Here is a 12670-nt window from a genome sequence, read left to right as displayed (position 1 = left end):
GGCATATACCATGAGAGCATCCCATTTTGCCCCCATCCCCTCTGAACTCTCCATGTTCAGCTTAGTTCGTTCATAATCTCTTTTAATTTTCGCAGAATCTACATTTTTTTCCTTTTGACAGATTGACTGTCTCTTTCTGATAAAAATTTGGTTTACATTAACTACCACTCTTGGTTTTTGATGTTTTAAGAAAATGTGATCACCCCTTATCCAAAATATCCTTATATTCCAAAATAATATCGCCTTTTTTCAAATTTTTCCTTTAAGAGAATCCTATTTGTCCTGTTTTAAGAGTGGTATTGTTCCCTATACCATTTCCTTGTGTAAAAGTGTACAGTCGAAGATCACTGACAAATATCCCTCATTTAACCCGAAAGCTCCTTAACTTGAATAAATCCATCTAAGACACTGCCAAATATAAAGTGTAAAACATAAAGCCAGTTTGAAACGTTCCAAAAATTGACCTAATAATAATCTACTGTAAGCCAACATTACATTTTGTGCTGCTAGTAAGGATTCAGGACCCAGTCAACAAGAATGTGAGCTTCGATAGTACGAGAATACGCTATTCCGATGAGAAATTGATGAACGACATTTCTTGCATAACAGCTTCAAAATTTCCTGCAAACTTGAATCTTGCATCAGACGTCCAACGGTAACTAAGAAGCTAATCCTGCCGTGAGACTGTCCCAAGAGTAAGACTAAGTGTTTCAAATGAGTACCTATTGATTTAGCCTCCATCGCAATTATTCAGTGTTTTCTGTAAAGCGGTAGATCAAATGAAAAATAAAAACCGGTACGGCGCCATAAATCTCACACTGGGCATTCATCAAATAAAGGGCAGTGTAAATCCAGTTCAGATAATTTGGGCCAAGACCCCTCATTGCCTTAAAGCCCATCAGAGCCTTTCTACAGTAAACCGATGATAAATTGAAGGAAAAGTAACATGTAGTGTTCCTTGTCAACTAACTAGTGACGAGGAAGCGAAACAGTCTTGGCATCTTTCCTAAAGACTCAATTTGCGCTAAGAGTTCGGTGCATAAATTCTCGGTAGTTCCTGATATAGGACGGAAGGCCTGCTTCTTGATTTTTTTTTTTGTAAAGAATATCTGCTTCTCCCGATTTCAGTCTCTCTTTCGCGCTCACTGTTCTTCGTCGATGTAGTGGTTTTGACGACTGAAGACTTGGCATAACGAAAAATACCATTGCTTTGATTGTTTTGCATCCATTGATCGTTCTTACGATGTAATTATTATCGTGAGCCACAGAACTTACCTCGCAACCCTGTATTTCGATGTTTGCAGAGGCGTCCGTAGCGAGATGTCTTCGAAGAGAAGGTTTAGTGACCCTAGGTCAGGTAGCTTGCATGACACTTTTCCCAATTGAAGCTATTTTCAGTTTAGTATCTCTGCTCACCAAGTAGTTCTCCAGAAAGGACTTTAGAGTCTAGAGCAGGAAGTTCAATTTTTGATCAAATTAAATGGAATTAAATTTATCATAGTTGCAGCAGTAGCTGCAATCTAAAAAAAGTGAACCCGCAGCCCATGGTTTGAAAAACCGTTTAGAAAAAGAAACTTCCTAATGAGAAAAAATAGACAAAATTGATTAATGAATGCGATCATAGAACTTATCCTGTTTGTATTACTCAACTTGGAGTCTGTCTCTGGTCCTGTAATGTTCCGCAAAATGAACCCTCCTTGCCAGAAGCTGAAACTTTAAGGGAAAAAACATTCTATTATCCTGAAACAGAAAAAAATTTACTTGGATGTCGATTACAAAACAAACCTGTTCCGTTGTGTTGAAAAAGAAAAAAAATATCTCATATTTTGTTTTACGTGAACTATCATTGCAAGGAAAGCCTTATGTGAATGTCTTAACTGGAAAAAACAAACCATTCCGTTATCCTGAAAAGAAAAATCTTACGTGAATGTCGTTTACAAAACAACCTAACTCACTAACTCATTAACAAGGAAAAAGAAAGATAAAAACAGATTCATCATTTTCTTCAAAGGGTTAGTTCTTAATGTTTCGTAGTACATAAACTGTTACTACAAAAAAACATATGTGAATATTGTTAAGAAAAAAAACATTCCATTGTCCTGAAAAAGGAAAAAACCTTACGTGAATGTCATTTTAAAAAATGCGTTCTATTTTCTGGAAAAAGAAACAAAAATTAGCTATGTTTCGTGTCACTTGAACTGTCATTGCAAAAAAAGAGCCTTGGTCCTGAAAAAAGAGTTTCTGGTCCTGTAATGTGCCGAAAAAGACCTCCTCACAAAAAGCTGAAACCAATCAAACTGAGAGGATAATGAATGAGGGCACATCAAATCCAATGGAACCAAGTAAAATAGAACAAAGTCCTTGTTTAGGGAAATTTCTAGTAAAAAGCGAACCGTAGTCCCACGGTAACAAAGAGTTGAAACCCCCATTTTGAAAAAAAATGCCTATTGAGAAAAATATTCAAATTTGATCAAATGAATACGGCCATATAACCTATTCTAGTTGGATTACTGAACTATAGGTCAGGCTTTAGTCCTATAATATCCCGCAAAATGAATCTTGTCAGAAGCTGAAAGCAGTCAAATTGAGATAAAGTGAATACTAAGACATCAAATATGAAAGACTTATTCTGAAAAATTCTTAGTCAGAAAAAAGCCAAGTTCGGGTAGTGAATACGACCATAGAACTTATCTTGATATTGTCGCTGAGCTGTCAGCCAGTTGTTGGTCCTGTAGTATTCCGAAAGATGAGTCCTCCGTGTCAGAAACTTAAAACAATCAAACTGATATTACGATGAATGCTGGGACATCAAATTCAATGGAAATAACTTCATCATAGTTGCATCAGTAGCTGCAATCTAAAACAAGCGAACCCCAGCCCATGATAATGAAAAGTCCAAAAACATGTTTTGAAAAAAATTCCCAGTGAAAAAAATTGTTAAATTCAATAAATGAATATGATCATAGAACTCATCCTGATTGCATTACTAAACTATAAGCCAGTCTTTGGTCTTGTAATGTGCCGCTCAATGAGACCTCTTTGCCTAAACTTGAAACCATAAGACAAAAAAAAACTATTTCATTGTCCCGACTACAACGATCCTGTCTCTTTACTAAGTACCCAGCAGATGTACTTTGACAGCATTTGTTTTTGTCAGGTGAATGCCTCAATAACTACTACTGTCAACCCATACTACTACCATCTATTCCTCTTTAGTCACAATATTGACTACGGCTGCCCCATCCCTCTATAGGTTCGACGGGGGGCCCTGCCTGAGGTATTTCTTGAAGCTGTGTCTTGAAATTAGCAGTACGACGAGGTCCCACTGCAACTTAAAATTCTTTGCCCTGTGATGTCCCTGTAATCCAGAAAGGGCCAAATGGGAAATGTTATTGTCCTATAGCTTTCCCGTAATCCATACGATGGTTGGTTGTGGATGGCATTTTCCTATGGCCTCCCACACCTTCTGGATTATGGATTTTAAATTACTATAGGACCCACTTGTAGTGCTTATGGCTTTGAAGATCTACTAAGACCAATTTTGATGAAAATACACTCCTTATGTTTGCGCACAAAACTGTTATGACTTTGAGGGGCTATTAAGACTAATTTGACGGAAAGCACACCCACTGTGGGTGTTGTAGGAGTTATTGAGACTTCGAAGGATTACCAAGACTTACTCAGTGAAAACATAAACCCCTATGGGGCTTCATAGGACTTACAGAGAATTTGAGGAACTATTAAGAATCACTTAATGAAAATTACACCCCTATGAGTGTCGTAAGAGTTAGGGAGGTAATAGTACTGTACTACCGAACAAATACATACAGTGTGAAGGTTAGTAGAGAAAACTATAGAATATAAAAGAAAGGTATACATTGCCTTCTTTGATCTTTGATCTGCCTTCAACACTGCGACTGATCCTACTCCCTAATTGTGTTCTAACAAAATTTTTTGATCTGTTCAAGAAGCTCTACAAAAACACCCAATGCGCTCTAATTGTAGACGGCAATCCCTCCTCATGATTCAAAATTAGAAATGTTGTTTGGCAAGGCTGCACCCAAACTCTTCAACTACGTGACAGACCTTGTTCTTAACAAGACACTGCTGGCACCCCTGTTTGATATCTAAAAACTAATGTCGTGGGACTGAAATAAAAATGGGATGATGAGCTAGAGAATTCAGAGACCAAGGAGACTTTATTTTAACCTTTTAACCATAGTGATTGGAAATCGGTACATGATTCTCATTTTCACAAAGATCGCTTCTGGAGGATCTTTTTTTTCATCCTGTGACTGATCTAATTTAAATGGTTATCCAATGATATATGGGTCTGGAGGGGACAAGGGCCGTTCAAAAGGAGGAAAGTTTGCCTCTGACTGGTTTAGCTTCCTTATTCTAAGCAAAGCAAATTTTTCATGGTTCTTAAAATTTGGAGTAAATTGAGAATCAAGTGGGTCCTAAATATTTTAAGTCACCATAAAACTAATTTATTCGATGTATGTATCAATTTTGAAGTTCAGTTTTTTAAGTTTTGATTAGTTCTATAATTGGCTGTGTCGCTTTTCTTCACTGTTAAATAAGATGAATTCGTTGATTAACAGAAAAATAGTAAATTTGTAGCATATCGGATTTCCTTTCATCCTTTGAAACCTCAATAGTTAATGTAAATCCACACGGACCGGAATTCCAAAAGAATAAAAAGCTAATTGATAATCGTTTAAAGAATTTGCTTAGATTATCTTACTAACGTAGTACAGGTAGCAAGTATGTCTTTTTGTTCTACATTATATGTCACTTGCTTCAAATTTCAAAGTCTGGGGTCTCTGAATTTAGATCATGACGACAGGGTAAGGTTTATGCTATGGCCCAAAATCGTTAGGATTGTTGAAAGGGCTGTTTTGTAAAGTATCATCCATCGTTCATTGAAACCAGTTGAGGAACGTGACTTCCCCAAACGGTGTACGTTAATTGAAATTCGTGCTTCGTTTTGTAACTTAGGTCCTTCTGTTCGCTTCTAACGATATGATGGTTTTATGAATGTTTTCAAGGTGAAGATGCGTTCAAGATATTTCCCCGGGAATACCACAAGGTTACAGTAACTCATTTAAGCATATTCCAGAGAATATGTTTGGGTCATTTCAACATTTTGAGGAAGTCTCTGGCATTTTAGAAAGAATATTAGGCAAATTCAAACTTTTCTTCAGATTTTCACTGGTGTTGCATCTTTATCTTTTTTCCTTTTCGTTTTTGCTAATCTGTCATGTCTATATTGAATCTCAAAACTTAGGTTTAAGAGCGGTCAAGGGTGTTCTCTTTTCAATGTGGTAAAAATTCTACATCTTGTTTTGTTCCTTTTTTTCTTTTCCTTCTTTTTCGCTACTCTGCTTCGATGTTTTTAGTTAGTTGGTAATGATAGCAGAAATTTATACTGAAGTTTCATTATTTTGCACGAAATGTGGCTCCATTTCTGAAGTGTTTTTTATTTGCATATATTTTCTGGTAATCTTATGTTTCTTTCTAGGTGCGAGATTCTTGTAGTCCGGTCTTAATGAAGTTCAACTTTCAATGGCCCAGTCCGTTAAATTGTTCGAAGTTCCCATCTCCTGAGAAGAATGGACTGTGTATACAGTTTCCGAATACTACAGACGAAAAAACTGTACACGATACTGGCCGTCTTTTGTACAAAAATCAAGTGAATGATTACCTTGGAGAACGAACTTTCATCCCTTCTTGTCCTCCAAAGTTTACCTACATTGGCGAAATGAGCATAGACAATTTGAAGTTTATTAAAGTTGGTGGAAATAATTCCAAAAGTGCCTGTGCACCAAAATGTGGTGCTGATATTTATTTTAGCAGTGGTGATAAAGTTTTAATTTCAAATTGGATGACGATTTGGGCAACAATTTGTTTTGTTTCCACGTTTTTTACTCTATTAACATGTTGCCTTGAAATTCAGCGTTTCAAATACCCAGAGCGGCCTGTTGTTCTTCAGGCGCTTTGTTATAGCATTGTTTCCACTGCTTACATTATAAGATATTTTTTGGGATCCGAAGCAGTGACATGCTCTCACAGTGGAAGCGACGAGTCAGTCTTTATATTTGACGGCATGGACAATGGCATATGTGTCATTTTATTTCTCCTTCAATATTACTTTGGAGTTGCCGCGTGCCTTTGGTGGGTGATGATGACAATGACTTGGTACTTAAGTGCAGCAAAAAAATGGTCTAGTGAGGCATTAAGTAAGTCTTCCTCATGGTTTCATCTAATAAGCTGGGGAATTCCAGCAGTTCAAACATTAATAGTACTGACGTTGCGAAAAATTGACGGAGATGAGCTAACAGGACTCTGTTATGTTGACAACACAGATGGAATATCATTCCTTGCTTTTGTCATTATGCCCTTATCAGTATATCTAATAATAGGAATTTTGTTCATGATTTTAGGTATTGGTGCTATGGTCCGAATCCGTCAGACAATGCAATTTGAAGGGAGGAATTTCGATAAATTTGATAGTCTAATGATGAAAATAGGTGCTTTTTCTATTGCTTACTTAATTCCAGCAGTTGCTATCATTGGCTGCTATCTATATGAATATAATAATCGCTCAGTATGGGCCACAGAAGCTAAAACAAAAGCGATTCTATGCCATAAAGCGCAGCTGAATCATCTCAAGAAATTTAAGTCAGAGTGCGATCTTGAAAATAGCATTCCTAGTATTGAAATGTTTTCTATGAAAATATTTATGTCGTTAGTTGTTGGTGCAACATCTAGTCTTTGGGTATTATCCAGAAAAACTTGGATTACATGGAAAAGGTTCTTAAAGTCAATATTTTGCTGTGTATCCCCCACTGAAAAAAGAATAGCAGTATCTACAGTACCATTACAAACTGTCGATACTCGATTAAAAAATATAGATGATAGAAGGTTTTCCAGGTCAAGAATGCCGTCAATACCTCGCAGTAGACATTCGAAACCAGAACACATTTCTCAAATGGAGACTCTCGTTACACATGTATGATACTCTTAATACTCCATAACTTAAGTCTTATTATTTTTTGTGGTTCGGAGTTCTAAGAGGTAAATAAAGTTTTAACAGTTGTTTAATAAAAGTTTAAGCTATCCAGTTTGATCACTTAAACTGTTTAGCTCACTGTGGTGACATCATAATTATAATATTTGTTACCAGAAAGCTTAAAAAAGTTGCTAAGCTTAAGAAACTGTACTTTTTTCTGATAGTATCAACCCTCTATGCAAAGGACTTGTTACGGCTTGAATGAATTTGAGCTCATTTCAATATAAACACTTTAATTTTAAACATATTGTATCAGCACAAAACACCAGCAACTAATGCCTCAGACAGCTCAAATAAGCTCTATTACCGGTTCTGGTATTAAATTAAACTGTCATACTAAATTACATGCACCATCCAATAGTGTTGAGTAATAAGTAATTTTCTGATATTATTATAAACTTTAATTTCTTTGTTCACAAAACTAATGCTCTGTCTGAATTCCGACATCCCATCTGTTGGAAAGCGAGAACTCTTACCCAAAAACTACTTTTTAATATAAAGAAACCGAATTTAATTTCAAAATATTTGCTCTTTTTTTACCTTCTTTTTTCCCTTCGATTCTTTATACTAAAGACTCTAAGAAGAAATCTGTAGTTTATGAGGGCTAAAGTAAAATAATTCTTGGTATATTTGTTAGATAAGTGAAACTTAAATTGAAAAATAAGCTCCATTTTAGAATTCGCTTTTTTATATATAGTCTAATGCTCCAAATAGATTGAAATACTAACGCTGTTTCTTTAGATACTATTTAGGCAAGTACTTAGAATTTCTTTTGGGAAGGAAACAAATTCGAAAAAAAAAATCGTGAAACTCAGAAAAACTTTAAAGGTTTGGATTTTTGAAAGGAATGGGTCTGAGCTACCTACCCACCTACCCACCCTTCTTTCTCATGTGCACTTGTCTGATGCTATTGGTAACCTTTAGTTAAAAAGCTGTTACTTTTATTTAGGTACACCCCTATCCTAGGTCGTTTCCAGAATTTTTGTTGGGAGGGTAGACTTTTTTGGGGATGGAGGCATAAAAAATCTTTCAAAAACACATCAAAGATTATTTTATTATGCATTTTTCCATTTTTACAAACCGGAAGAAATTTTTGAGGGGGGTCAAAGTCTTTATACCTTCCCATGGATACGACCTTATCCCATCTGAAAAACAACGTTCCCGACCTTTCCACACAAAAAAAAAGAAAGAAAATGATTTTGGTTGAAATTCAAGAAAAAAAGTGAAGTAAAATATTGCTAAATAAGGTCACTTACTAAATCTTAGTGTTTCTCCTTGCTTTCAAGCATGTCATGTCCCCGTGTTTGACTGAGACTGGAAACCAGCGGTTGTTGGTTCAGGCGAGTGGTAGGAAGATTGGGAACATGGTTGGTGTTTCTGTGAAGGATTTTAAATCATTTCTGATTTTAATATTTTATTTTGTTAATTCACCGAAGAAATTATTGCAAAAACATTTTTATGACGTCTAAATATGAAAGTTTGGTTTGTGACCTTAGTAAGTAATTAAGTGGCCTTATTTAGCCTTTTTTGTACTTCACTTTTTTTTTCTTGGATTTCAAGCAAAACCAGAAATATTTTTTTTTCCTTGAAAAATCGGGAAGATTTTTGTCTGATGGAGGTGTACCGAAATAAAAATATAAATTAAAAACTAGATGGTTACCAATAGTACCAGACACGTGCTCATGGGAAAGGAGGAAGTTGTCAGATATGTGCCTTCTAGGAACCCGAAAGTCTTATGTACTTCATGTACTTCTTATGTCTTCTGTGTATTTCTTATGTACTTCAGTATAGTTTGCCTCTTTTTTTTTCATGTTGCCCCGCTCGCAAAAGAGATTCAGTTTTTAAAAATACATGTATGGCTCGCAACTTAGTGTTTTGCCAGAACCAAATTCTCGGATCTCTGTGAATAATGCCAATAAAAATTGGCTGTGTTTGTTCACAGGATGCAACATTTTCGTGCAGCGCTTTATTCATAACTAAATGTTTCATTGACTTTTTCTTTATGTGATTTCTAAATTTGGTTAAGGATTCTAATGACTTAAACTTATAAAATCACTCATTTTGATCGTTTAAAAAAGTTAAAGAAGCATAAAATGCTCCTTGTGTCTTGTGATGATTAATTTGAATCCATACAAATGTTTCGAATGTTGTATAGTCTGTTTGGAAGCTTAATGGTCGTTAAATCTGCCGTCGAATCTCATTTTAATGGTAACAATCTATCCTGTGAATGCATTGAATTCTTTTTTATGTCGCCGCTTCGAGATAAGAGATTTAAATTTTGATTTGTTGTACAATATCCAGATGTACATATGAACCATGTAAATAAACAAATAAGAACAAAGTCCTTGTTTATTTTATTGTTAGGAAGTCAAACGAAAGGTTGGGAGCGTAAAGTATTTAAATTCGGAAAAAAATAAACAGGGAAAATCTGGAATTGTTTTATTCTAGTCGAAAGCACATTTGAAATTCTAAAAAATGTGTATGAAATAGTAATGTATAGAATATTCAGTAATGTGTAGTAAATTCAGTAATATGAATGAAATAAATAAGCCTGATTCTGCGCTTTTGCTTTTATAAATAAAAATTAAATTGATGATAATTGCTACATAGAGTATCTGCCAGACTGGAGTGTGCTACTAACAGGCAGGTAGCATTGGCTAGTGAACCGGGGTATGGTTTCAATGCATTGTTTTAATACTCAGGTCACTTTTTATGGAAGGAGTTGTCCTAGAAATTTTGGCGGGGGCTCGTTTGACTGGACCCACTCCAGCGCTCTTCTAAGCAGCCTCCTCCCCAAAGACATCCGATCAAAATTTTGAGATATCCGTCTTGTTCAAAATAGTCAGGAGATCCAATAAGCATACTTCCGGGGACGACATGAACACCCAAGACCCTTGGGGCAAGGCAAGTAAGTTATTCAAATTGTTCATTATTCAAATACTTGTTCTGCAATTACAAAAAGGGGGCATGTTTTATCCTGGGTTTCCAAAGAGGCTGTGGATATAAAGGTGAAACTTTCAGGAAATGTTGAGAGGGGTGTTGAGCAAAATCAAAGCCTACTAAGTGCATGCAGGTTGTCAAAAAATCGGGTAAGCAACATGAAACGGCCGAGGCTATTAAATCGAAAATTTCAAGGCATGTGCAGGGGGATGCTGAACTAACCAAAAACCATTATCTACAGTAAGGTTGTCAAAAGGGCACATCTGCGATATCTTGCGAATGGCTCTGGATATTGACTTGAAAATATCAGGCTATAGTGAGGGAGAGGTAAGCCAAATCAAAAATCGTTATGTTTGTCCAGATTGTCAAAAGATTACGTCCACAATATTTTAACGATGGGTAAGGCTATAAAGTCGAAATTTTTAGGGACTGTTGAGGGGGATATCGAGCTAAATTGAAAGACACTATAGACTAGCGCACTAAGAATACGAAAAAAGGTAAAGAAAACAAAAAGGACACTTGCAAAAACTACGCACGATTACTGACAGAATAACTTTTGATTGCTCATTAACAAGGGTCAAATACTATGAGACTTCAGAACTTATGACGCTAGGCACTTGATAGAAGACAGATCAATCAATTAATTTATTGATACTAAAAGAAAAAACTATTACAAAAGTAAAGTGGTTACTAAGCCCAAGAAGCTTTGCTTGTAATGGACCACAGAGAACAAGAATAAAACACTATTATAAAATATATATATAAAAAAAACTGGAACAAGACAAGGACATTGAATAGATAGGATGTTTAACAGATAGAAGATTTAGAAGGAGATTTAACATATCGCTGAAAATTATTTTAAAAGAAGAGAAGAGACATACCGATTAGGAAAGGATTAATAAAGAGAGAGAAAAATTATTGAATTGGAAAGACCCGACGAAATAATGCCTTTGCAGAAAGAAAAAGAGGGACATCTGAAGGGACGGAGTTCCATAATAGAATTGATTGATATACTGGAGACCTCTGGGCTGCTGTAGAAGATCGTTTTGGTAAAATAAATCGTCGAGAAGAATTACGTAAAGAAGAAAAGTACCTACCTGAGCCTGTCCGTGAGAAAAACTGCTGTAGGGGCGGTGGGAGAGTACCTAAAAAAGCAGAATGCGCAAAATAAAGAATACTTTTACCTATAATATGATTCATTGGAGCTATTCCAGTATCATTATAAAGATCAGAGGAAGGGTAAAGCCGAGGGAGAAGAAAAGTAGCATTCACTGCCCTATTTTGGGCTCTTTGAAGTGAGCAGATAAGAGATTTATTAGTATTACCCCAGACAGAGCAGCAATAAGAAAGATAAGGATAAATAAAAGCATAATAAAGAGAAACCATAATATCAGGAGGAAGAAATGAGTTAATCCGGTGCAACATTGAAGACTGGCGGAGGATTAAGGAACGGGTGTGAGTTATATGCGGTTTAAAAGAAAGAAAACAGTCAAGATACGCACCAAGAAATTTCATCATAGTATCTTGTGGTATAATATTGTTCCCAAAAGTCAGGGTGATTGGCTCCTGTACGTCTCGCATACGGTGAGGGGTCTTGAAGTTGACAATGGCACTCTTTCGGCTGTTAAGAGCCATACCATTTGACCAGCACCAATCCTTTACTTTATCAAGAAGATCTTTAGCTATAGAAATGGCAGATGGCAGGTCCACTGTAGCAATGAAAAAGTTACTGTCATCAGCAAAAAGAACAGGGTGAACATGGGGAGGAAGACCATCAATAAGATCATTAATGTAAATTAGAAACAAAAGTGGTCCAAGCACAGAGCCTTGTGGGACACCTTTCAATACAGGCAAAGTAGAGGACGAAGTACGGTTAACCAAAACATACTGAGATCTCTTTGAGAGGTAGGACCTAAACTATTCTAGTGGGACTCCATGCACTCCAAATAAAGAACGTTTAGACAGAAGAACATTGTGGTCAACCATATCAAAGGCCTTTGAAAAGTCGAGAAATACACCCAAAACACACAAGCCCTTGTCCAGATTAACTCGCACAAACTCAGTTGCATCAGAAAGTGCATGCAAGGTAGAGAATGAGTAACGAAAATGCTGATGGTTAGTGATGAGAGAATTTCCAGCAGTCGAATTAGTACTAAGTACAAATGAAGAGAGTCGACGATACACTACTTTTTCAACAACCTTTGAGATGACGGGAAGAAGAGAAATAGGTCTGTAATTTGAAATTAAAGAAGAATCACCTTTTTTATGCAAAGGTACAACAGTAGCAACTTTAAATAAATAAGGGAAAATACCAGAAGAAAGAGAGAGGTTAGTTATGTGTGAGATGGGATGAGAAACAAACTGACTGGTTTTTTAAGGACATTATTGCTCAAACCAAAACTATCAACTGAACAACTGCTTGGAAGTTGAGAAATAATACTAGAAATCTCAGTAGTACAGTGGAAAGATCAGTGGAAAATCAGCAATACTATTGCAGCTGTCAGTAAATCTAGTTGAAAGTTAGTCCATTTTTTGGCAAATCTCAGAAACACCGTATTGTTGGGAAATGCAACTATTACGAGTCTAAATAGGGACACTGAGAAAATACAAGTAGAAACAAAAGAACAACGATCGGATTTGCTTTTTATAAGAGGC

The 12670-nt window shown here is 36.0% G+C and overlaps 1 protein-coding gene across 2 annotated transcripts in view; it reads left to right on the top strand.

The window, feature by feature from the left end:
• The window catches only part of LOC136028978 (frizzled-9-like), a 31154-nt gene extending 21738 nt beyond the window's left edge, over window positions 1-9416 (top strand). For both annotated transcript variants that reach the window (XM_065706979.1, XM_065706987.1), the window contains exon 3: window positions 5525-9416. In XM_065706979.1, the coding sequence (XP_065563051.1) occupies window positions 5525-7021 (1497 nt within the window). In that variant the 3' untranslated portion in view covers window positions 7022-9416. The remainder of the gene's footprint in view (window positions 1-5524) is intronic.
• The last annotated feature ends 3254 nt before the right edge of the window (window positions 9417-12670 follow it).

The sequence above is a fragment of the Artemia franciscana genome, chromosome 1 (genome assembly GCF_032884065.1).
Source record: "Artemia franciscana chromosome 1, ASM3288406v1, whole genome shotgun sequence".
Classification (NCBI taxonomy): domain Eukaryota; kingdom Metazoa; phylum Arthropoda; class Branchiopoda; order Anostraca; family Artemiidae; genus Artemia; species Artemia franciscana.
Note: the sequence above shows the minus strand (reverse complement) of the source record. Positions and strands in the feature narration are given on the sequence as shown.